The 26,960-nt window shown below is 32.1% G+C and overlaps 2 protein-coding genes across 4 annotated transcripts; one reads left to right on the forward strand and one right to left on the reverse strand.

The window, feature by feature from the left end:
• The first annotated feature begins 4,535 nt into the window (after nt 1-4,535).
• Nucleotides 4,536-7,858, forward strand: LOC121215522 (protein NRT1/ PTR FAMILY 8.1). Of its 3 annotated transcripts, XM_041090253.1 has the most exons (6): nt 4,564-4,901; nt 5,097-5,218; nt 5,300-5,517; nt 6,076-6,629; nt 6,809-7,434; nt 7,561-7,858. In XM_041090253.1, the coding sequence occupies exons 2-6, from the start codon at nt 5,113-5,115 to the stop codon at nt 7,641-7,643; spliced, it is 1,587 nt and encodes a 528-aa protein (XP_040946187.1). In that variant the 5' UTR covers nt 4,564-4,901; nt 5,097-5,112; the 3' UTR covers nt 7,644-7,858. The 3 variants fall into 3 exon arrangements, with proteins under 3 accessions (XP_040946186.1, XP_040946187.1, XP_040946185.1); XM_041090252.1 differs by having other exon boundaries at nt 4,536-4,901; nt 6,809-7,858; XM_041090251.1 differs by having other exon boundaries at nt 4,584-5,021; nt 6,809-7,858.
• A 1,983-nt stretch (nt 7,859-9,841) lies between these two features.
• On the reverse strand, nt 9,842-11,460 carry LOC107950209 (acyl-coenzyme A thioesterase 13). Its single transcript, XM_016885020.2, has 3 exons — nt 11,052-11,460; nt 10,812-10,952; nt 9,842-10,210 (listed from the first exon to the last, which is right to left on the reverse strand). The coding sequence occupies exons 1-3, from the start codon at nt 11,241-11,243 to the stop codon at nt 10,040-10,042; spliced, it is 504 nt and encodes a 167-aa protein (XP_016740509.1). The 5' UTR covers nt 11,244-11,460; the 3' UTR covers nt 9,842-10,039.
• Between the last annotated feature and the right edge of the window lie 15,500 nt (nt 11,461-26,960).

A 26,960-nucleotide genomic window follows, 5' to 3' on the forward strand; every position in this document is an offset into this window, starting at 1 on the left:
TACAAACCATTTATATCAGTAAAAATGGACTTCTGCTGGTAGAATTCTTCAAAATATGATCATTAGAGTCTGATGTATCGGTAGAAGTCCACTTGTAGAAGTCTGAGGGTTTTAAGGGTTTAGATTTATACAAATAGTTGTATCCGTGAAAGGTGTAGGGGAGACCAAAAATTGCTCACTGACTTACTTGTATCGGTAGAAGTCCCCCTAAGTATCGGTAGAAGTTTGATGCTTGACTTGGAATGCTCACTGACTGACTTCTACCGGCAGAACTCCTCCCAATTATCGACACAACTAAAATTTTATCAGTAGAAGGGCTCCCAATTATCACTGACTTACTTCTATACACTCGTATCGGTAGAAGTGTCCCATTAAGGTAAAATTTGACTTGAAACAATATTTTTCAAAGGCATTTTACGATTTTGAGTTTCTAAACACTTTGCAAATAATTTTAAGAGCTTTAAATCAATTTATTACTAATTTGACTGAGGAGAATTTATAATTTGATTTTGTTATAGCAAAACATTTGAAAAATTAGGGCTAACAATTTTGAAGAGGAGTTGTTATCTAATAACAACTGCACTGAATGACAGTTGTTCTAACTAAAACTTTATTCTGAACATAGCTATTCTCGAACAACAGTTGTTCTGAACAATAACTATTCTAAACAAGAGTTATTACTCCGGAAGATATATAAAATGTAAAGACAATATTAGTCATTTCTTGCTTGATAGCACAATTTCCTAAAATATAGTATTATTCAGTGTAAGAAAGAAATGAAATGTTAGTAACCAAAACCAAATATCTACAATAAATATATTTGTTACGCAATTTTATTTTTCACAAATGTGAGATAACTTAATATACTTTATTTTTTAAAATGAATTCACATTCATATTGGACTTTGATGTGTATTTTATACAAATATGATGCTTTTTCTAACTATATATTGCAAGTTCAATGGTTTTTTTTTAACATAAATAAATGATGGGGTAACGTGCACGACGAAATGAAAATTGACTGAAAATACCTTTTTTTTTGTACTTGTACAGGCCTCATGCGATACATTATGTTATATTATTTAATCATATTAGTAAGTTTGAATTAAGCGCCCCAGCGTTTCATACATTTTGCGGCACACTCCGACTTTTTTTAGTAAAGAAAGATTACAGTAAAATATTAAGATAAAATCATTCCAATTTTCCATCAATAAACTCAACACTGAAATTGGAGTCGTATCGTTGATACCAGCGATTGGGACCTTGGTCATGTAATCTGCTACACTGTTATGAAATCAAGGGATGTGTCGAACACGCACCATCCAATTGCGGCGAAGGAGTTGGTGAATGTTCCGCAACTCCTGTAATTTGCTTTTGGATGCACTTCCAGCAAGGATTGTTTTCACCAGCATAGCATTGTTGCACCACTTGCTAAAAGCCTGAATCCCAAGCAATAATGAGTTCCTCTACTCAACCTTAAAGACAGAATCATTAACAATACTCGTCAAGAAACCGCATATTCATTCCGCACGGGAGTCTCGAAAGACCCCCTCCCATCGAATTACCAACACCATGTGTCAAGGCACACTCTGACTTTAAAGGTAATGGATAAATCTCAACTAATAAATCATCTTTAATTAAATATTTAAGGTGAGAAATGAATTTTTATTTTGTGTAAATATATCTAAATTTGACTTATTGAATTTTTAGAAAAGCATTAATATTATTAGAGACGTAGTATTATTATTTGTATATTATATACGTAAATAATTGTGTTTAATTAATATAAAAATAAATGGATGTATTATTTTTTAAAACTTGTAAAGTTAAATCAAAATCAAAATTTTATGAATATGACATGAAACCAAAATTTATATATAAAATTAAGAATTATCCCTAAAATTAAGAATAATAAAATATTTCAAGCCTGACGGATTTGGGTATGATACAACATGATCGTATAAGGTGTTTGGCTTAAAATTGGTTAGTTTAGGTCAGGGTCGAATTTTGATTAAACCTTTTAATTGTATAACTAATTTCATATTTTTCAATTAATCTTTTTTTTGTAAGATTTTAGTTATTTTTTGTTTATTTTAAATTTTAATCAAATACTTTTTATTTTAATTAAATTTTATAAAATGTATTTTATTTAATCTTGAAATTTTAATATAATATAAAAAATATTTAATATTTTAAGGCAAGCGGATCAAAAATATAAATCTTTTTAAAACCAAATTCGAATACTAAAGTTCTAAATAATGTCAAAAAATTAAATTAATAATTTCAAATTGTGACTTATTGATCAGGTGTTCACTTTCTTAAGAATAGCCAAAGTCGAATTCAAACTTGAAACCCAATTCTCCAACCTAATATTATATAGCTTAAGGATGTAAAAAGCCCTCAAATTTTTTTAATAAAATAATTAAACCCCTATTTTTTCACTTAATTGGATACTTGAACTTTCAAAATACATCAAAAAGATCTTTTGACCATTAAAATTAACCACTCTTAATTTTTTTTAGTTAAATTCACCACGTATCACAACCACAATGATAAATAAAAATAAAATTCAATAAAAATTATAAAAATATTAAATTTTAATAAAAAATTAAAAATTTGAAAAAAATATAAAAAATTGTAAAATAATTATAATTTTTTTTATAAAAATCGTAAAAAAATATAAAATACATAGAAATATTAAAAAATTATAATTTTTTATAATTTTTATTGGTTTTTATTTTTTTATAATTTTTTGTCACATGTCAAGCTGTGGTTGTGATACGAGATTACTTTAACTGAAAAAATTAGGGGCAGTTAACTTTAATGGTCAACTGTTAAAGTTAACAGTCAAAGTACTCTTTTGATGCACTTTGACAGTTCAAGTGCCCAATTGAGTGCAAAAAAAATGACTTAATTGCTTTTTTTGAAAAAAAGTTTGAGAGTCTTTTTTATGCATTTTGAAAGTTCAAGCACCTAATTGAGTGAAAAAAATGAGCTTAATGGCTTTTATTTGAAAAAGCTTTAAGGCCTTTTTGATACATTTTGAAAATTCAAGTACCCAATTGAGTGTAAAAAAAACTTAATTGCTCTTTTTTTTTAAAGAATTTGAGAAATTTTTACACCCTCAACCTTAAAAAAAAGTTAATACAAACAAAAAACCTTCTAACTGCACTTTCTTGCATGCCATCCCTGCTTAAAACTTAGTTTTTTTCAGCTAAATTTTTTTTATATAATGAAATGATATTAGCTTAAAGGTGTAAAATACTCTCAAACTTTTTTAAAAAAGTAATTAAGCTTTTGTTTTTATTTTTTTTCACTTAATTTGGTACTTGAACTTTCAAAATACATCAAAAAGGCCCTCAAGATTTTAAAAAAACCAATTAAGCCCTTTTTTTTGCACTTAATTGAGTACTTGAACCGCCAAAATGTATCAAAAAAACCTTGAAACTTAAAAAAAAAAATTAAGCCATTGCTTTTGTTTTTTTTTTCACTCAATTGCCAAAATGCATTAAAAATGTTTTTTGATCATAAACTTTAATAGTTAACAGATAAAGCTAATTGCCCCTAATTTTTTCTAGCTAAAACCACCTGTTGTCACAACCACAGCGTAACATGTGACAAAAAATTTTAAAGATAAACATCAATAAAAATTATTAAAATTTAATAAAATTATAACAATATTTAAATTTTATTAAAAATTAGAAAAATATAAAAATTGTAAAAAAATATAAAAAAGTGTAAAATGTTATAAAAATTATAAAAAATTATAAAATGCATCAAAAAGGTCCTTTAACTATTAACGTTAATGACTCCCTGTTTTTCAATTAAAGTCATCACGTGTCGCAATACAATGTGACATGACATGTGGCGAAAATGATAAAAAATAAAAATCAACAAAAGTTAGAGAAAAATTATAAAATACTTCTTTTGGCATGATAATTTTTATAGTTTTTTTATGAATTTTATATTTCTTTATATTTTTATAATTTTCTTATGACTATAAAACTTTATAATTTTCTTTCTATTTTATATATATTTTGTAATTTTTTTAGTATTTTTATAAAAAAAATTATAATTATATATATTTTAAATTTAATATTTTTATAACTTTTATTAATTTTTATTTTTTTATCATTTTTTGGTACATGTTATGCCGTGGTTGTGACACGCGGTAGCTTTAACTGAAAAAATTAGGGGCAGTTAGCTTTGACGGTCAACCGTTAAAGCAAGCGGTAAAAGGGTCTTTTTGATGGATTTTGGCAATTGGGTGCAAAAAAGAAGTAGGATCTTAATTGTTTTTTTTAAATATTTTGAGGACCTTTTTAATATATTTTGACAGTTTAAATACCCAATTAAGTGTAAAAAATAGCAAGGGTTTAATTGTTTTTTTGAAAAAGATTGAGGATATTTTTTTTATGTATTTTGGTAGTTCAAATACACAATTAAATATATAAAAAAAAGGCTTGCTTTTTTTCAAAAAAATTTGAGGGTTCTTTTAATGTAATTTGAAAGTTTTAAGTAAAATTTTTATAACTTAAGTCAAAGATATTATACAAGGTGAATCTGCAAAAATCTCAATGATCATGTGCATATTCTCGCCATTGATCTTTTACGATTTTCTACTATTAAACAACTTCAAATCCAGCTTTCCCTTCATTACTATTCAAGTATACGCAGTTCTTTCTTTTTGTTTGTTTTGTTTCAGATTAAAGTATATACAGTTAATTAACTTATTATACACACCCTTTCACCGATCATCATTATGAACACAAATTCAACTATTAAAGTCAAGCTTCCTTCCAACCTTTCAACTCGTTGACTAAGAAAGCATAAACTCTAGCTGGATCCATCATCCACCTCAAGTGGCTTACGCAACTTGATGAAGATTGAATAACACCCCTGGTTTGTTCACACTCTAATTTTTAACTCTATTTTAGCTTCGGTACTGAGTGTGTTGTGTTTGAACAACTTTGTCTACCCTCGTTTATTAGTTTCAGAAACTCGGGTTTTGTCATATTCAAGGTGATTATGAGGTTGAATGGGTTTAATTGGTTTTAGATTCTTGATTACTGAATAAATTCATTGTTGAAAGTGCAGGTACTGGAAAAAATTCATGGCTGAAAGTGATTTTTACACGAAAGATGGAACAGTGGATCACAAGGGAAACCCTGCAAACATAAAGAAAACTGGAACCTGGAAAGCTTGCCCCTTTATTATTGGTAATTTTATGAAATTAACCACTGGTAATGTGTGAATCAAATTTGGATATGCTTATCGAGTTTGGTAATTTATTCAAACAGGAAATGAATGTTGTGAAAGATTGGCTTACTATGGGATGAGCAGCAATCTAGTGCGATACTTCAAGCACCGACTAAATCAGCATACTTCTGTTGCTACTAGAAATAACCAGAACTGGAGTGGGACATGCTACATCACACCGTTGATCGGAGCGTTTTTGGCTGATGCTTACCTGGGAAGATATTGGACGATTGCCCTTTTCTCAATCATTTATGTTTTTGTGAGTTCTAATCACATTAAAAAGAGAGAGTTTGTTTGCTTATAATTGCGTCACACAACCCAATAGACAAAGTATTATCTTTTCTTTAGGCTGTGTTGTGAGTCGAATATCGGTATTTTCCTCTTCTCACTGAATTATGCTCACAACGTTGGCACAATGCATCAAAGTTATTGTTGTCTTTTCGGGTACCCGTCGACCCTTGAACGATTTGTCACCTGAAGGTATGTCTCCCTTAGTTTGAACCGAGGATCTCTCCCATATGAGAGATCTTCCACAGCACAAATACTGATTGGAGGCACAACTTCAGATGACAAATCCTTGAGGGACTAACGGTTGCTCAAAAAAGACAGTACTTTTGATATAAATGCACTAGGTGATTGAAGTTTATTAGTTGAATGTTAAGGACTATGCTCAAAAAGTATAAATAATGGTACCCTGTATCAGCTTAGTCTAGTATCATCAATTTTTATCATACCGGAGTTAAGATTTTGAAATAAGCTTTTCATTAAAATCTGTATGTTCACAAATATTATAAAACCATTTATGATTCTCATACAGGGAATGACACTTTTGGCAATGTCTGCAACTGTACATGGCATCAAGCCAAGGTGCTACACAGAAGACAACTGCGACCCAACAGTGACTCAAAGTGCTGTGTTCTTTGTAGCACTTTACCTGGTAGCACTAGGAACAGGAGGAATTAAGCCTTGTGTCTCATCATATGGAGCGGATCAGTTCGATGACACCAACGAGACCGAGAAGAAACACAAGAGCTCTTTCTTCAACTGGTTTTATTTTTCCATTAATATCGGTGCTCTAATTGCTTCCTCTGTGCTGGTCTGGGTGCAGGATAATGTGAGTTGGGGATGGGGTTTTGGAATTCCAGCCATTGCTATGGCAATAGCTGTTGTATTTTTCTTTTCAGGTACTCGTTTGTACCGAAACCAAAAGCCTGGAGGCAGCCCTCTCACACGCCTCTGTCAGGTTGTGGTAGCCTCCTTCAGGAAATGCCGAGTGGCCGTCCCTGCTGATAAGTCTCTCCTGTATGAGACCATGGATGCTGAATCTAATATCAAGGGAAGCCGGAAGGTCGAGCACACAGAAGAGCTTAGGTTAGAGCCTGAACATCAATCTCAAACTTGAAAATTACAATACAGTCAAGTCTAAGATAACTGGAAAAATATTGTTCAGCATGCTCAGTGCGTGTAAATAGATAGACTCTACTGCCAAGTGCTTGTTTTTCTCTTGGTTTCCATGTTCAAGCTCTAAGTTAGCTGTTGTAATCTTTCAGTTTCTTTGACAAAGCGGCTGTGGAAACCGAATCAGACGACATAAAGGGTACAGTAAACTCATGGAGACTTTGCACAGTTACTCAAGTAGAGGAGCTAAAAGCTGTAATTCGCTTGCTTCCCATATGGGCCACCGGGATCATCTTTGCTGCAGTCTACAGTCAGATGAGCAATTTATTTGTGTTGCAAGGCGAAAGAATGAATACGCACGTTGGCAATTCTACGTTCAAGATCCCACCAGCATCGCTTTCGATATTCGACACCCTCAGTGTGATCTTTTGGGTGCCAATCTATGACAGAATCATTGTCCCAGTGACGAGAAAATTCACCGGTCACAAGAACGGCCTAACTCAACTTCAACGGATGGGCATTGGCCTCTTCATATCAATATTTGCCATGGTAGTTGCAGCGATTCTGGAACTCGAACGACTCCGGGAAGTGAGGAGGCACAATTACTATGAGGTTAAGGAAATGCCTATGACAATATTTTGGCAAGTCCCACAATATTTCCTCATAGGGTGTGCAGAGGTTTTCACACTCATCGGACAGTTGGAATTTTTCTACGAGCAAGCGCCTGATGCCATGAGGAGTTTCTGCTCGGCTCTGCAACTCACTACCATAGCACTTGGTAACTACTTGAGCTCTCTGCTTGTCACCATTGTCACTGCTATAACCGCTAGGAATGATAAGCTTGGGTGGATACCGGACAACTTAAATTATGGCCATATTCATTACTTCTTCTTTCTCTTAGCAGTGCTGAGTGTGCTTAACTTAGGAGCATTTCTCTTGATAGCAAAATGGTACACATACAAAAAGGCAGTGGGAACTCTTCGTTGATTCTGTACCTCTTTACCATGCCAAAGCAAATGTAAACAACTGTATATGTATCTCCACCACGCCCTCCCCTTTACACAGTTAAAACATGAAATGCTTCTCATGTCTGGTTTTAAATGAGTTAATAAACAATGAAACAAGGTGAGAAAGATATAGAGGATATAATGTCTTAGCTCCTTTTTCCTGACAAAGTGAAATCCCAATGCAACTTAGTAGCACCCAATTTTGTTTGGGATATTTTGAACTGTATGTATATAAATTGATTCGCATGGTGTGCCAAAGTGAATGTTGGAGTAATAATAAAATGAAAAAGAATGATGAGCTGTGGTGTGGTATAATGGTTGCTCATATTTCATGGTAAACTATTTATCTCTTTGAAAAGTACCTGCAACGAAAAGATTAGTCACTACTATTGATGATGGATACCTTAGTTGCGATAAAAAATAAAATAAAGAGTATCATATTAAAAGGAAAGGAAATTATATAATAAGATTAAATAAAAATATTTAAAATAATCTAATAAATAAAATCGAGCATTTGAACCTATCGCCTCAAGCATTTGAGCTCTCGTCAAAATCGAGAGAAAAAATTCTAATCAAGGATAATATTAAACTTGTTAAAAGGTTCATCGGCTTTCTAAAGAATTAACCTGGGTGAAACCAGATATTTAAAAAAATTTACTAGACAAAACTAAAACTTCAAAAATACACTCGAGCAAAACCAAAATTTGATAATGGACCTGGATGAAATCAAAACTTTTTAAATGAATATGAAAGAGAATACTTATTGGACGAAACCAGAACTTTGAAAATAGACTGTACAAAACCAAAACTTGGAAAAATTAACAGACAGTAAAAAAGAAAAAATCCTGAATTGTTGGCAATTGCACGTTCCCAATTATAAATGTACATACCTACCAATAATGCAAGAATGGTCACACGCTTCTAGAAGGATTGTTGTCAATTTATATCACTGCAACAATGCATATGCTCTTGAATGATGCAAATGTATAAGGCGACTGGTGCCTTGATCACTCTTCTCCAATACGCCTTCATCTTCTTGATTCATTTCTATTATAAATCAGAATGCATCATGAACCAAATTGGATACTTTTGTTGTGGCCGTTGTTTATATTTTTGAGGTGGTAGACAAAATAATAAAAATTGGGTTTTAGATTATTTAAAAAGTTAGAGAAACATTTTTTTAGGTCCCTTAAAAATTGAAAAATAATATTTTAGATCCCTTACAACTTTGGACTCTGGACAACTGCACCTTCAAACGACCTCCAAAGCACAACAACTTTTTATGCGGAATTTTCTTATTCTCTTTTCTTGACTTATGTCAACCATGGTCTTTTTTTGAGCAACATTCTAAAATTTCTAAAACAAATTTTTATCTAATGAAATAATTTAAATTAAAAATAAAATGGAGTCTCTCGAAAACATGTAATCTCTGTGTAGAAAAACTTTGGTCTCAATTGTAGACTTTTCAAAAGTGAGGACTTTAGTTGATTTTGGAAAAAGATAGTCAGAAAAATAGGTTCATATCCTAAACTAACAATAAAAACATGAATTTCTTTGAAACCAAGCAAATGAGAAGTTCTATTTTTCAAAGTCAAGACTTTTAATTGTCTTCAAAATTTTAAATTATTTTCATTGGCAATCAGAATCTACAATCAATTTCGTATACCAAAAAACCTATAATAAATTTTAAAGGGATCATGAATGGATATGGTGGGGATTTTTTTAAATATAAAATTTTACAAAAATATAAATTTTCTATAAAATTTAAATTTGTATTTTTTTTTGCTTTACAATTATACCTCCAATAAACGTTAAAAAAATAGTCAGTGATATCAGTTTTTCCTCCAAAAGAAAATGGAAGATTATTTTTCAAAAATAAAAATCTTAAAAAGGGTTTTTACAAATTGTTATATTTATAATAAAGAATTAATAAGTTCTTTATCGTCATTGGATGACTCTTCCAAGATCTGTTGTTTTTCGTTGAATCTGTGTTTCTCTTTTAAGAATTGAAAAGGGATGGAAAATTTTCAAGCTTTCTTTCTAAAATGGTGGGTACAAAGATATATGAATTTTCTGATCTTTAAATGTTAAGTAAAATAGGAGGATAATACATTTCAACACACTCAAACTCACGTCATTTCGTAAAAGTAACAATGCTCATGTCAGTCGAGCTAAACCTTAATCAACAAAATGTAATCTTTTTATAAATAAGTTTAGGATAATTCTAAATAAAATAAATTTACATATCTTTCTCATATAAAATTTTGCATATAATATATCGGATTGGCATCCAACAAGTTACAATAACTCATATCACATGCCATGCTTCCAAGAAAGCATTGAGTTTAGTAAAATAGTACGGCATCCAGCAGTGGACTAGAGTTTGCTAGATTGATTACCAAACAGGAGTTTGCTAGATTCATTACCATACAAGGAATGACGACCTTCGGCAATTAACTCCCCTGTTGCTTTGTTTCTGATATGAACAAGTGTTCCTGCATATCCTCCTCTTTCTCCTAATGCCTTTGAGGTAATCTCTAGCTCATCCTGCAAACCGGATTACAATCCTATTAAAACACCCACTAATTCTGCTTATCTGAATCCACAATATCTACGTAAAAAAGTTTGGATATCTACAAATATCCGAATCTGTATTATCCATTGTCATCCCTAGCTAAACCCAAAATGACTTGATCCCAAAGTGATTCACCCAAAAACTCATTTAACAAACCTAATGATATAAATCCCATATGACCAAACTTGAAACAACCCAAATTCAAAATGATCTAGAATCGAAATTAGTCAAAATACCTTATTAGAAACCTCTCAAATTCATCCAATCCAAAAACCAAAACAACCCGCTTTAGATAGATCCAATCTCACATCCTCTTTTACAACTTTTAACTAGCATACCTTTCTATTATTCCCAAGTCGGATAGTGAAAAAGTCAATCTGACTTAAATTCATCATCAAATTGGCTAACAGACTCAAGCCACAGAAATCAAGAAATAAGTAACAGAGTTGGATTACTTTCTGAAAACATTCAAATGCACTACTATATGAAATTATTAGTACTAAATCCAAAGCAACTCACAACATTAAAAGCCCTAGAAATTCTTGATTGAATTCATGAAAAAAGATTACTTACACCGAGCTTAGCAGCTCCCAGAAACGAAATGGACATATCCACTGAAACTTTCATAGGAACACCAATGACAAAGACCGCTGACCCACCGACTTCATCCACAATATTCGCAATTGCTCCCGTTGCTAAATTTCCATTTTTATCCTGCCAAAGTTCATTTATTCAACAAAAACAAAATCAAACCCAAATCATATGATTCTAATTCAACAGAATCTTAGATCGGGGGGTTTTTGGAAAGCTTACGGTGAGGCGAGGAGGAACTTTGAAAGTGCAGGAAACGAAGCCAGGCTCGACCTTGTCGACACGGATGCCGCGTAAGCCGAAATCGTTGTAGAAGCTACGCTCGTAACCGACTCGGTGGGGGTGAATAGTGAGTCGTGACACTGTCTCCTCTGCTTCTTTGTCTAGTTGCAGGAGTTCCTTCACCTTTTCCATGTCTGATTTCCCTTAGATCTCGTGCTGAGATTGTGAGAACTGAAAATCTGGAGATTCAACGGTTAAAGCTTAAAAAGTCGTTGCTCTGTTACCTGTAATTCAATTGGGGCTGGGTCAGTCGGATTGGACTTCACTTTTGTCCTTTATGCTGGTTTTTGAAGTCTTTTACTAGATTGGGCCAAGAGAAAACAACTTACCATTTACCAAATACTAATATGAGTCTAAGAAATATTTGAATATATTAATATAGATTTTATTGTTGGAATTTTTCTTTTCTTTTATTATTTATAAGACTTATGACTTTAATTTTACTAAAATATTTGGTTAAATAAATTTATTTTATAAAAAAATTTATCATACTTATAAATAAGAATTTTAATTCTATTAAAAATTTTATTAAATAATAAATAAATATTTTAAATTTCATATATTAAAATTTTTATATTTCCGTTAACTAAAAAATAAAAAAGAAAATTATATTACTTTTATTTTAAAAGGATTTTTTAATTATTTATATAATAAATAATTTATTTATATAATCTAATTTATATTATCTATCAACTATTATGGTCAATTTATTGACTATTAATAAAAGCAAACTTTGAACAGTGTAGTACAAATGTCATTTTTGAATGGTACAAAATAACTTTTATTATTTTGAATAATTTTATTTTTTATTAATTATGTGAAACAAAATTATATTCAACACTGAATATAATCAATATTCTTATTTATTATTTGATTTTTTTATATTATAACATTTGGATTTTTAAATAATATATTTTTAATTATTTCAACAATTCAAATAATGAATATTACTTTATATATATTAATTAGAGTATTTAAAAAAACTAATTAAATATTTAAACGTGCAAAATCATGTGCAACGCTGTATGGCATTAGAAACTAGTAAATTTATAAATTGATAATGAATTATATATAAATATCTTTATAAATTCAGATTTTTAAAGGCTTAATATATCATTTGGTATATAAATTTGATACTTTTATTCTGATGTAGTACCTATATTTTTTGAGATTCATTGTGGTACTTATGTTTGACAAAAATTATACATCAGTAAATAAAAGTAACGATGTTAGTTTATTAATATTTAATTTAAAATTTAAAATTAATTTAATCAAAATTTATAATTAATTAACAATAATAAGAATTAACTCTCTTCAAAATCTTGAAATTTAAAATAAATAAAAAATCACAACCACCAATGAATTCCTTGAAAAAGAGGAATAGACCTATATAAAAAAATGTTATAAAAGTCAATTCAATGTTATAAAGTTAATTCTGCAGTTTCTATTTGGATCTAAAAATTATATATTAATTTGGTATTTTTTTTAACTTGGTACTTATTCTTTTTACTACATACCAAAATGCAAGGTTGTATATCAAGTATTGGTTGTCAATGTCACATCAACATATTTTAATAATGTTACCCAGGTATCTAAAAATCGTATCGAGTTAATTTACGATTTTCAAGTTTAGGTACCAATTAAGTCAAAAAAAAGTTTAGATACCAAATAGGTATAAGTTACCCAAGTCTAGGTACCTTTATATATATTAAACTTTAAAAAAATTCACAATTAACACTAAATGTATTATATTAATAAAAAGGTAAACTACCAAAATAGTCACTTTTGTTTACCTTAAGTTACATTTTAGTCACTTATGTTTGAAATGTTACATTTTAGTCACATATGTTTGTGTGCTGTAATATTTTAGTAACTGAGCCGTTAATTGTCGTTAATAGTGTAACGATAAGTTGATGTGACATGTTAAATTATCATTTCAAACAAAAAATTTAGGTTAAATTATACAATTGGTCCCTATATATTTTTTTCTTTTTGAGCAATTTAATTTTTTCTTTTATGTTCTTTTAACTTTTCTTTTCTTTTTCTTTATTTTCCTTTCTCTTCTGCTTCTCTCTCTCTGTTTCCCTCCCTTCTCTATCTCTTTTAACGTAATTTTTTTATATTCTTCACTTGTTAAAACTTTTTTATACTTATGAAAAAAGAAAAGGCGAAAGTTGAAACCAAAATAAAACTTGCTTCGCATATTCTTACCCCCACAATTACAAACCCTCATCATCCCTTATCGCTTTAACAAACTAATTTTGATATCTCAATGACTTAGTCCACAAGCTCGCCTCACTAGAAGACCTCTCCAGTCATGGCTTATGGCAGTCCACCCTCAACAAAGTTTCCTGAGCTCATTCCCTTAACCTCCTAACCAACCCCATGACCATCTTATATATCTTACCTACAACACTCTCGCCCTCTCGAAATTAAATTGTTTTACAAATTCTTCAAATGAGCTCTACACTCTCAATGACTAAAATGACCATCATACGAAACTTATCCTAAACTTTACCTAAACCGGTTTGGTTCCATGCTCCATTTCTCTCTTCGGTTCATCCATGCCCGACTTCCAATCAAGTTTGCTTGGGAATATCTAAGAAGGTTTAGATCAAATTTATCGTTTGCTTAATTTTATTCATCAGAAAATAGAAGAAAAGGAAATAAATAATATACACAATTTTGTAAAATTTTGGAAACGAAAAAATTTTTGTTTTGAATATAAAGAATTCAATTTATGTTTAGATTTTATTAATGATATGGTTTTTTATATTGATTAATTAGATCCAATTTTATTTTCAAAATTAGGTTATATTCAAACAGAGATTTGATTAAGAATGATTGATATTTGGTTTTGAGTGAAATTCAATTTAGGAATCATGTGAAAAAAAATAAGGACTTGTTTATTTGGTGAGAAAAGATTATGTTTTTGCAGTGAATAATAAGAGAAGGGAGAAAAATAAAGAAAACAAAGGGGAAAGAAAAAAGGATAAGAAAAAATTAAATTGTTCAAAATAATAAAAGTATAAGAGCTGATTTTAACAAATGGAAAATATAGAAAAATTACGTTAAAAGAAATGATAAATGGAGGAAAATAGAGGGAGAAGGAGAAGAAAATGGAAAATAAAGAAAAAAAAATAGGGAAAGTTCAAAGAACATAAAATAGAAAAATTAAATTGCTCAACACGAAAAAAACATAGGGATCCATTGTATAATTTAACCTAAAATTTTTGTTTGAATGATGATTTAACGTGCCACGTTAGCTTACCGTTACACTGTTAATAACAATTAACACTTAGTGGCTAAAATGTTACAACACAATAAAGTAAGTGATTAAAACCTAACATTTCAAACATAAGTGACTAAAATGTAACATAAGACAAACAAAAATGACTATAGTTTTCCCTTAATAAAATCATGAGAATTCAAATATAATAATATTTCTAATTAACTTTTTCAGCCAATGAAGTTTTGGCTTGATGGTAAATTTAAGGCCTTTGGAACTTTGAGGTCTTAAATTTAAATTTCACCTTATGTAAATATGTGGATTCTCTTCTAAATTTATTTTAGGAGTCCCACCTTATGTAAATATTGATAATCTCGTACATGCATGCATCATTCACATAGACATTTAGTTGAGTTTCAGTTATCTTTGCTATAACTAAATACTAAGTGGTTATAGGTTGTTATGATTGGTTTATAGGAGTTGACTTGGTCAAATCAAGAAGCCAAGATGATTTGTGATAGGTTATAAATACTCTCTCTTCCTATGACTAAAGAACAATTTTTTAGAATAGAATAAATAAAACCATACAACATTTCTTATTCATCTTACCTTTTTACTCATCTTTTTTCTTCTACTTTCCTTTTATATTCAAACTTTCTTCTTTGTCAAACTTTGTACTAGACTGTATTATGGTATCAGAGCTTTAAGTTTTACAGCGTTAGTCTCGATCCATGATTTTTTTGTTCAAAGGTTCTCAAGCTATTTTTTTCATGAAGATTCTAAATCCTCCAATTGCAAATTTTAAAAATGAATATGTCGAACCTCAAGTACTCTAATCATTAAAGTCATTCTCCAACAAATCTATAATTCTTAACTTAGATTAAACAAATTACCTTTTGGCTTCAACAAGTGTTCTTTACGCAAGTCATTCTGTAACGCCCCAAAAATCCCTTATATATTTGTTTTCTTATGTTTATGACACAAATATATGCATGTTTCAGTTTATGTATTCTAGAAGTGTTTAAGAAGTATTGGGTTCAAGCCTTGGTTTGGGCAAAATTTTTGTTTTAATTGAATAAACCCCTATCTTTAGTCAATAGGCTTAAAAATAAATATTGAAAAAAAAGTGTAAGAATGGACCTACTGGTCTGGTGGTTAAGTGGTGTGATGTAGTGTTAGGGGTCTTGAGTTTGAATCTCTGTATGTGCAAGGAGGATTTTTTTTTGTACATGTGCGGTGAAGGAGTTTGAAATATGGTAAAATTCTAAGTATTTGAGGAGTGTGGGGATGTTGTGGCCGATTTTTAGGAGTTTGTTGAGGGAATTTTGATTTTTGAGGGATTTGGGGGATTGAGGGGAGTGTTTTGGGGAGATTTGGATGGAAGAATTTGGATAGAACCTAAACTAGTAGTGGTAATTTCAGTTACTCTCTCTTTCTCCCCAATTTTCTGATAGCTTTTGGTTTTTCTCTTTACTTCCATCTTTTATTTTTTCTTCTTATTTTTTTTTACTTTTACTGTCGTTCGGTTCTTCACAACCTCCACCTACTGCCGAAATTTTGAGATTTCCATGCTCTTTTTTTGTTCTCTCCAAACTGAATGATAACTACTTCTTTTCTAAATCTCGGTTGCTCCTAATCTTTGGACAATTTGAATTTATTCTCTTTGCTGCCGAATTGCTGCCAAAATTGCTACAGAAAGTTTTTTCCCATCATCTTATTCTTATTTTCTTTTCCTATTTGCTTCATTGTGTTCATTCGTTCCGTGAGTAAGCGTACGTTTTCGTGGTACAGTAAGTTTTGTTTCTAGTTCTTGATTAACTTTTGTTTGGTTAAGTGGTTTAAGGGGATTTTCTGTCAGTTGTTTAGGAGTTGACCAAAGGGCTGGAGGTCTCTGATTGACGTCTTAAGTGGGCGAAACCTCCCTCCTTACTCTAGTGAAGGTATTGTTGTTGTGAGTTTAACACTTGGTCAACTTTTATGTTTTTGATTGAGTAAATGTTTAAGTGAATAATTGGTGATTGATTGGTCAAATGTATGTTTCAAAGACTTGGGGCAGTTTTCTTAACAAATAGAAATCAGGTGTGTAAACCCTGCCTAAAACGTAAACCGGCAAAAGCCAAAAATTATGGCAATTGACGTTACACGAGCGTGCACTCGCTCGTGTGGTAAACCGAATGCATAAAATGTGGGCATTAGATTGTTGCGGTCCCCATGAGTGATTTCGTGTTCTTAGGTCGTTTTGGGCCACGATGAGCCGAAATGGGTTATGTGGGCCCAACAGGCTTGTAGACCCCATACGGGTAAACCACACGAACGTATGGAAAAAATTGGGCCAAACTGTGTAATTTCATGACCGTGACCAATTTTGGGCTTTGAGGCCCACACAAGTGTGTGGCCTATATGAGCCCACATATGGGCCTTGAGCCCAATTTCACTGTTTGACTGTTAAGGTTGCACGGGTCGCTTGAGACGACTGTGAATCTACTGATGGGTCAGTAAGTAAACCTAAACTCCCAAACTGATATGAAATGACTGTTATGCCCTCACGTGGTAAAATGCATGTTATGCCTTATGTTATAAAATGACTGTATGTTTTATGTTATGTATGATTGTATATAAGCATGCCACGATATATATATGTTGCATACAGGTATGTTATATTACATGGGAATGGGATTATTATGATTGGAGGAAGTGTACTGTACTGGCAGCTCTGCTGCAAATACTGTTTAGTGCCGCGACCGGTGCTAATTTTGGAGTGAAGGGATGGGTGGGTGATATTATCCCCACATGGAGTGCTGGGCTAGATGGAGTGGAGTGCAGAGGCTGGTTGGGTAAGATTTCTAATTGCATGTCTGAACTGTTACTATCACTGTAATGGGCTAAGGCCCACATTGATACTGATACTGTAATGGGCTAAGGCTCAACGGAACTAAACTGTTATTGAATTGGGCTTAGGCCCAAACTGCACTTGCTTAGGGCCTAATTGGCCATTTTTCTTATATGAGGTTACACACTGAGTGTTCATAAACTCACTCATTTGTTTATCTTACAGGTAATCCCCAGTCTTAGGGACCGGCATTGCGAGAGACTCGGAGGTGACCACACAACCGCACCTACTTCTATACTCGATTTTTACTGACAATAATTTAACTTGGGTATTTGTTGTAATAAGGCCTCTTTAAATTGTTAACTTTTAATTTGAGATTTTTTTTAAAAATCTTACTAATAGTAGTAGGACGCGGATTTTCAAAAGATGAATGCTTTTCAAGACACCACGTTTTCGTAAAATACTGTAAAAGCTTCCGCATCAAACAACGTTTTAAATATAGCAACAAACTAATATGATCAACAAACTGCTAAAAACAACTTGAGTTTTCAATAAACGAGGATTAATATAGAACGGGTTTTCTTTTCAGTGAAACTATATTTTCGAAAAAAAAACACTTCAATGTGATATCGCCAGATACTAACATAACGTCTAGGCCGATTTTGAAGTGTTACACATTCTTTTTAAAAGTATATTGAGAATGCTTGCACTTTTCAAAGTTCATTGTTGCTAAAATTGGAAATAAGGTGATGAATTCTGAATATATTACTTTTAAACAAGATAGTGCTTTAGCTTTGTGGTTACTTGTATCGATTAGCTCAAGTATATTGCTTGCACTTGTTAGATGCACATCCTCACATGAGATTTGGAAAAAAACTTCAACAAATATTTTCTACCTCATCCATGACATGAGTTATGCATCTTCATTGTATAATTAAAAAAGTCTAAGAAACCAGGATCAATCCATGCTTGAGTATCTTGCTGAAGTACAGACCATTTATGATAATATTGCAAGTTTTGGTCATCCCCATTTTAGACACCGCGTATTATTTAACTATCCTTATCGGATTACCTATTGACTATGAGTTTGGTTGTGGCGGTTATAACCTTTGGTATGCAACCATGTACCTTACAAGGAGTGAACGATGTTTTGATTGAATTTGAAGCTAGGCAAAAGATACTATTTTGCAACAAAGAGAAAAATATACGAGAGTGCAATGTTTACTTTTAGTTTATACTTTTGAAAGTTATGTTCCAATGATTAATGATTTAATTTTGTTTTAAATTTTTTATTTTAATTTCATTTTAACGTTTTAATTTTCTCTAATTTTTCATTTTAAATCAAGCCATATAATATCTAACGTGTTATTTAATGGTTAAATTTAATTTATATAACCTTGAAACATTTTAAAATTTGAAAACCAATTTAAAATAAGAGTCGTAATTTAAGGACAAATCATTTAATTACCTCTTATGAAATATAATTTGAATTAGAAAAGCATTAATCAATTTAATTGACCACCAATATTAAATTGTTTTAATTAAGTCGATTAAAATTTATATGAGTAGATTAATAGATTAAGTTAATTTGAAGTTGACCACCAATTGTTCTCTCCTAATCATCTATACCATACTTAAAATTTTTTATTAAAATGACATCAATAATTAACCGGATAACAACTAGTCCGTTTCTACTCACTTCTGGAAACCTATAACAACCCATTAACTGCCGTCGGACTTCCTTAAAGGACTCAATAATTACATCAATATAGTTGCTAGAGTAGACTGTGATAGTAGCGTTGACATTGGAATTCCATAAAAAAGCCAAGCTTCCATTACGACCAATTTTATCTACATAAAGGCAATTATCAGACTGAAGAGCAATACGAATTTCCTTTTTCTTTTTTTTTTTGTAATGAACTAAAGTTTCTATAAGAAAACCAAACTTGAGGTTTTTTACCCAAATAATATAAAAAAATGCCAAAATGGTATGTTGCAACAATTATGTACCAAAATGGTACATTTAGATGGATGGAGAGTGGTGCATAGGCAGCACCACCCTGATATTCTGACACAATACAGTTTAAAAAATAATAATAAAATAATGGTGGAGGCATGTAGATAGGCAGCACACATATAAAAATACGGGTCAAATATAGGTAGTATACAATAAAAATCAGACTCGAAAACCGACCCGCTGACACGATGGGACAAAATACTAGGTCACTCCTTGGGAAAAGGTGGCACCCAGTGGTGGAGGAGACGACACTGGTGGCACCTCGGTGGTAGGTGATGGGACGGCTGCATGTAACAGTTCATTTGTTTTTTTTTTTGTGTTTGGGGACCTTATAATGGTCTCTAAGGTTCATTTTTGCCCGGTGAGTGAAGGAGAAGAAAAGAAAAGAAGAAGAAGAAGGAGAATGGAAAAAGAAATAATAAAAAAAAGATGGAGAAAAGAGAGAGGGAAGGAGAAAGAGAAGGAAAAAAATAGAAAAGAAAAGGTAATTTTTTTTGTTATAAATTAATTGATTAATGAAACATTTAATTTGTTTTTGTTGTTATTATTGTTGATTTAATTCAAATATAATTTTTAAATTTATTTTTGTAAGGTATTATTTGGTTAAAAAAAGCTATTAAGGTATGTTTGTATTTATTTTATATTTTCATTCATTCATATTTTATTTTTAATGTTTATTGAAGTAAAAAAGCCTATTTATGTTATGTACAAAGAATATTTTATTATTTTATGTAATTTATTTGTTATGAGTGTTTTAGGTTGATTATATATATTTTTATGAAATTTATTTGGCATGTTATTTTGATTATTTTAATATTTTTTTATTTTTTATGTAGACAAAAGATGAGACCATTGATATGGAATTTGGAATTTATGAAATAAATTAGGAATTAGTTTGTATGTTCTAATTTTTTAAGATTTTATAATTGAGAATAAGAGTTTATGTTTTTAAATTTTATTTTATGTTTTTTATAAATATTTAAAATGAAATTTCTTTTGAAATTCTATGAAAAAATTATATTTTTTGACAATAATTAAGTTGGCATGTTATTATATATTATATGTTAAACCAAAACATTTTACTTATTATCATTTTAAAATAATAAGAATATTTTTATTTATTATGTATCGTTTATGTTATGTTTTCGTTATATTTTTTATTGGCATGTTATTTTTAGTATTTTAATATAAAATTTTTGTTTTTTATGTAGATAAAAGATTAAACCATTGAGATGAAATTTGTGAATGGGACCATTGAGTTGGAGTTTGAGTTGGAATTTATAAGATATATTTATTTTGTTAATGTAATATAGCAAAAAATATGATGTGGAAAAAACTGTATGGTATTTTTTTGTAATTAAAAGCAATATATAAAATTTAGGTATTTCGATAAATATTTAAAATCCATCAAACATTAAAATTAATAACAGAAATTTGTTTTGAAATTGCAGGTATGCAATGACTCCATTGATTAAGAATAATGGTCACATATTAAACACAGTTTAATATATTATTATTTGTTAATTACAGGTTCCCTTAAAAAAGATCTACGTAATTTACGGAAATAAATTATGTTATTATAACTATTTTCTGTAATTTATCACTATCAGGGCCTGTACTGTGCATTAAGGGGCCGGGTGAATGGTTTAGGATATTCCCCGGATGAACGATTGATGCCATACTTGGAGTTAGCTGGATTCAGGTCAGTAGTATTGATCTGGATGTTTGATTTGCGGTATGATTTAATATCCGCATTGGTTCATTTGCCGTGTAGGGAGTGCCGTAACGGGAGTAAGTGCGATAGCTGAGCCGGCTGCCCTTTGTTATAGCCTATTAGGAGTCTCGCCCGCCGATGTTAAGTCCAATTTTACGGGTTTGAAATTTTCATGGCTGAAAGCCAATTTTCAACATTTATCAATTAATGCCACTGAGCATGAGGTGATGTGCGCAGCTCGAGCGTACATTATGCATATTATAGGGGTGTACTGATGCCTGATGCAAACAACAACATGGTTCATTTGATGTATTTACCCTTATTAGCTGATTTGCAGAATGTTCGCTCGTATAGTTAGGGTTCCGTAGTTCTGGCTATGTTGTATTGTGAGTTTTATCGGACAACAAAGCCTGATGTCGTAGACATAGGCGGATGCCTTGTATTGCTGTTGTCATGGGCTCTTTATCAGATGTCATTCTTGGCATCGGTTAGGCACCAACCATCTGTATTTCCACTATTGAACAGGTGATAAAATTTAACTTCTTATTAATTGACATTTTTTTTTTATAATGATACTATTCTAACGATACTATATTTACTTGTAATTTGTTTTCGTAGATGGAGTTTTTATCCGAGTATCAGGAGGTCGTACACTGTCCCAATATATCGTCTGATGATTGAACAACATGCCGGGAAAGGGGTAAGCTATTCCAATATTCGTGACATGTAATTACTTTGTATATCTTACTCGAACCATGTTAAATTTTAACCATGTTATTAGTCATGCTATTTATCTGGATGTCGTATTAGAGACCAGAAATTGTGGTTGTTATACCCTCGTCTGCCCACATTTATTCTCACCTGTGGTGTATTAACGCACCAATTATCAATTTCTAGACAGTCGAGTGGTATAACGGGGATCGAGTACTCCGGCAGTTTGGTTACATCCAGTATATCCCAGATCCACCAATACAGTTGGGAAAGATTCACTTGATCAACAAGAGAGGAAAACATGGAAATAATTAGGGAGTTATGCACCGAAAATATATTGCAGTGTGGGATAATCAGATGGCGCGAAGACCTCAGATGGATATTTCTTCCGATTTGCAACCATAGTTAGAGTACATACAATTGTACTCTAGTACGGGAAAACCATATTTACTTAGTGGGCAGTCGACTGTAGTCCCCTCGCAGATTTATCGACCCGGGGCATACGAGCTAGTGCCCAATATAGAGGCTGAGCCAGAGCTCGAGCCCGAGCCCGAGCTACAACCGGAACCCGAGCCCGAGTGATCACATACACATTCGACTAATAGTTCTTATCATCCGGAGTTACGGGTCAATGACTATTTCCTGGGCTCGTTAGGACACGAATATCATTCCGGGTTTGATATCTTTGGGTCGTATCCATCACAATACAACACTCCTCCTGACTTGTATCCACTGCAGTACTCCACTCCTCTTGGGTTGTATCCACCATAGTATGGCACTCCTCCCAGCTCAAGTTCATCGACGACGTTCGGGGCATATAATTTTTCTTCCATATTTCGCGCACCCCCACCTGTGACTGAAGAGGATGTTGATCGCTGCAATCACCCACAACGTGAACATCGACCCCCGCAGAAATATACCCCTATGACCATACCATCAAACCATCAATTTTAGGGGTTTCTTGCAATTTAAATATTACAAAGTTTACACTTTTTTATTCTAAAAAAATATAAATCAAGAAAAAGACAATCTTTGTATTTATTTAATTATATTAATTCCAACGTTAAAACTTCGAACAAACTTTGTGGTCATAAATTAAATTAATTGCAACATTACAACATTAAACACTAAAACTTGTAACAAACTTTATAATATAAATTAGGTACATTGGATTACATAAGCTCAATTTTTACCTAATCGTGACGATTGTCCAACATGGTAGTTTTTTTGCTGGCATTTACTCTGATTATGACCAGCTAATCTGCATAATCCACAACTCTTACCGTTAGATTTCTCCCTAATGTTAATTTCATTAAGGATTCTTGATGATTGCGGATGACCTTTTAGATTCCTACGCAACCCTTTGTCTGGGACAAGCTCGAAAGTCATCGGAGGCACCTCTCACGTAGACAGGTCAGGTAGGATGGAGAACCCAATCTCCCAGACATGCAACGTGTGCTCGAGTGTGTACACATCATTGACAAATTGTTCAACATTGAGCGAGACTTTAGCACACGCTGCCACAACATGTGCATATGGATAATGAAGTGTTTAGAACCTCCTACAATCGCACCGTCTGTTTCAAAGATCAACTCCATAGGACTTAGGTGGTATACTGGGTCGACGACCGATGGTCTCCGTAACTCGAAACGTTCAAGACATCGTGAATATACTTCTACATTCATCGACCTCGTCATCCGATGATTTACAACCATTGCATCCTTGACATCTTCAACAAACATGTGTCCCGCCTCCATTTAGTTGACTTGTTGCTGACCCATTCTTGGCATCAAGGTAGTCAACCTGTAGAATATAGCCGAGAGAACAGATGAAATTAGAAGATGTCGTGTTTTTAACAACACAACGTTAATCCCCTCCACCAAGTTTGTGGTCATTTGACCATAACGAAAGCCCTCGTCAAAACTTTGAGCCCATTGCCACGGCTTTATGGTACCCAACCACTGTCGGAAAGATGTGTTCGTTTGATCCTCCATGTCACTATCAAGTCAAGTCATTCTTTGGTGGAAAATGTATGGTTCTAGCTTGTGCGCTGTATATGTATTAAGAAAAGATAAGTTACAATATTGCTTTAAAACATTAAAACTTATATTGAAAAGATAAGGTTACCCTTTACCCATTCTCACAACTTGTCTCCACCAGTCTGCATTCTTATAATCTCGATGGAAGTTAGACGCGATGTGCCAAATACAATAAAAGGATTTCTATGGCACATCGAGACACCTAATAGCGGCAATTAATCATTTCTTTCTATCGAAAATGATGTAAATATTATCATTGCTAATAACATACATTTGCAAGTTGGTAAGGAAAAATTCTCACGATTCCATGTTCTCCTTATCTACGATGATAAATGTTATCGAAAGCACGTTCTTGTTGTCGTCTTGAGCAATCGCAAGAAGAAAGATTTGTGTATATTTCCATATAGCTAGGCCTCATCTACTTGCATAAACGGCTTACAGTGGATCAAACGTCCAGAACATCCTATGGAAAAAAAAATTTTTGGTTGTAGATGGTCATCCGGGCCGTAATAAGGTCGTGTCTGTAACTCAATGACAGTCCCCAGTATGTACTCCCACATAGCGGCTATCCATCCTTATAGCTTATTATAAAACACATCGAAATCCCTATACAATTGCTTCATTGCCATTTATTTAACTATCGATGCCTTTCAGTATGATACTCGATATTGGAATTGTGTTTGCATTTCGGTAATTAGTGTCAAACTTTAATGGTAGGCATGTCCTTCACCATTGGCATGATATACGTACAGATAGTTTTGGAATCAAATTTTCGATAATCTTCTATCGTACGTGTTGATGTGCACGTGTGAGGCCCAACAAATTTTCGTATCTATAACAGCCCGATTTTGGGCCTAGTCGGAATAGTGGTTTCGGGACCACGAATTCGACGAATAAAAATTTATTTTTCTTATATTTTTATGGTATACGATTTCACGGAATGATTTTGTGAAAATTTCGACGTTTGGGCACTCAATTTAGTCAAAAGGACTAAATTGTAAAAAGTGCAAAAGTTGAGTTCTACATGTTAGATGTGTTCAATTGTTATGAAACTTTAAATTGGAGGTCCTTATATGGTAATTAGACCATTGGTTAAGTTGGTAGACAAAAATGGGCATGAGATAAGTGAAATAGGAAATTTTTAAGTTAGGGGCAATTTGGTAATTTAGTAATTAAAATGAATTAAAAGGGAAAAAGATGGCAAATTGGGCTCATATTCTTCATTGGGACGAAATCAGCAAGGGGGGAGCCATTGTTAGGGTTTTCAAGCTTCCAAGCTCCATAGTAAGTGATTCTAAGCCCCGTTTTTAATGTTCTTTACGTTTTTAGAGTCTCGGTAAATTGATTTTGCTTATTCTAGCAATAATTTAATCTAGGATTTATATTTGGAAAAATACCCATATGTGAAATGTGTTTATTTTGATGTTTTATGGTAGAATATGAAGCTAGAAATTATGTTAAGCAACTTTTGCTAAGCGATTTTGAGTGAAAACGAGTAAAACGACATAATCGATAAAAATACTAAATGTTCATAAGTAAGTGTTAGAATGGGAATTTGGTGTTGTCATAGAAGGGAAAAATGTTCAGCATGTCATAATACATAAGAATAAGGGATAAAGTTTAATTTCCGAGCCTAGGGGCAAAATTGTAATTTTGTGAAACTTTAAAGGCAAAAATGTAATTTTGCCAAAATGTGATTTTTGGACTGTATTGAATAATGTGAGTGTTAAATAAGTTAAATGTGTTATTATAAGTCAAGAAAGACAAGGAATTGACTTTGATTAGTGAAAAAAAATGAGAAAAAAGTGAGAAATTTCCCGATTGAACATTCGGAATAAAAAGGGATACGAATGAAGTGACAGAAATGATCACATATGTGGCATGGACTGTGTGTAGGCTACTATATGAAAGTGAAAGTGTTGGTCACGTGTGTAGTACTATGTGAAGGCTACTACGTGAATCGATAAATAATGGTCACATGTGTAGTACTAAGTGAAGGCTACAATGTGTACCGAGAAGCTTTGGTCACGTGTGTAGTATTGTGTGAAGGCTACTACGTGAATCGATAAATAATGGTCACATGTGTAGTACTAAGTGAAGGCTACAATATGTACCGAGAAGCTTTGGTCACGTGTGTAGTACTGTGTGAAGGCTACTACGTGAATTGATAAATGATGGTCACATGTGTAGTACTAAGTGAAGGCTACTATGTGTATCGAAAAGCTTTAGTCACATATGTAGTACTATGTGAAGGCTACTACGTGAATCGTAAAACTTGATCACGTGTATAGTACTATGTGAAGGTTATTACGTGAACCGTAAAAATTGATCACGTGTGTAGTACTATGTGAAGGCTACTACGTGTATCGAATGATAATAGTAACATGGGTGGTACTATGTGAAAACCTCAAAAATTTGTTGTTATATCGACATGTTTAACGAGATATGAGAATGTGATTGAAATGTGATAAGTTACGAAAGAGTGACTGAAGTGATGAAGTCTTGCATTGTGTTATAAAATAAATGGTTATAATGCTATGTGAATGAGAGATATTGGAATAGAATAGATTTGGACAGTGACGGTGACATTAGTTTGAAAAATCACCAAACATTGTAAAAATAGATTTAGTGGTTGAATAAGATATGAAATTAAAGCTTATTGAGTCTACTTTCATATAAAAGAAACAAAGAAAGCAAAAGAGTTGTATATTTTGAGATATTTGATTCTTAGTGAGACAGGATCAAAATGATTTCGGAATCCCCTGTTCTGACTTTGGAAAATCACTAAAAATTGTAAAAGAATAATTATGAGTTATAATTTATATTATTAGAATACTTGATGAGTCTATTTTCAAATGAAATAGATGAAATTACCATCCAAATTTTGTACAGTGAGATAATTCATTTTTAGTGAAGAGAGGTCAGTGATGTTGAGCAGTGAAACAGGGGTGAGTTTAAAGAATAAACTGTACTAATTGGCCGAGTCAAAAATTCTGAAAATTTTATGGTAAGAAGACATGTGAGTCTAGTTTCAGGGAAAATTAACGGATCTTAAGTTGGAGCTCTGTAGCTTCAGATAAAAATGATTTGGTGAAGCTAACTCAAATAGACAACTTTGAATTTAAATATAAGTGAATAGTGAAATTGTGTATAATGCTATTTAAGCATGTTTTATACATAAAGGATGTGGAATGGAGAGGAGGAGGACAATATAATGTATGAAAGAATTGTGTGTAATGGTCATATGCCCGATTATGATTGGTAAATGTTAAATTGAATGGTAAATACGTATTGGTACCGAAGGAACTA

The sequence above is a fragment of the Gossypium hirsutum genome, chromosome D03, assembly GCF_007990345.1.
Source record: "Gossypium hirsutum isolate 1008001.06 chromosome D03, Gossypium_hirsutum_v2.1, whole genome shotgun sequence".
Taxonomy (NCBI): Eukaryota; Viridiplantae; Streptophyta; class Magnoliopsida; order Malvales; family Malvaceae; genus Gossypium; species Gossypium hirsutum.

What these genes read in the sequence shown, in the direction of transcription:
- LOC107950209 (XM_016885020.2), bottom strand. Translation starts at nt 11,243, where the DNA reads ATGGAAAAGGTGAAGGAACTCCTGCAACTAGACAAAGAAGCAGAGGAG. An exon ending in AAGTTCCTCCTCGCCTCACC is followed by an intron (nt 10,953 to 11,051) that starts GTAAGCTTTCCA and finishes GAACTTTGGCAG; the next exon opens with GATAAAAATGGAAATTTAGC. An exon ending in TGGGAGCTGCTAAGCTCGGT is followed by an intron (nt 10,211 to 10,811) that starts GTAAGTAATCTT and finishes TCCGGTTTGCAG; the next exon opens with GATGAGCTAGAGATTACCTC.
- LOC121215522 (XM_041090252.1), top strand. Translation starts at nt 5,113, where the DNA reads ATGGCTGAAAGTGATTTTTACACGAAAGATGGAACAGTGGATCACAAG. An exon ending in TCTCAATCATTTATGTTTTT is followed by an intron (nt 5,518 to 6,075) that starts GTGAGTTCTAAT and finishes ATTCTCATACAG; the next exon opens with GGAATGACACTTTTGGCAAT. An exon ending in GAGCACACAGAAGAGCTTAG is followed by an intron (nt 6,630 to 6,808) that starts GTTAGAGCCTGA and finishes GTAATCTTTCAG; the next exon opens with TTTCTTTGACAAAGCGGCTG.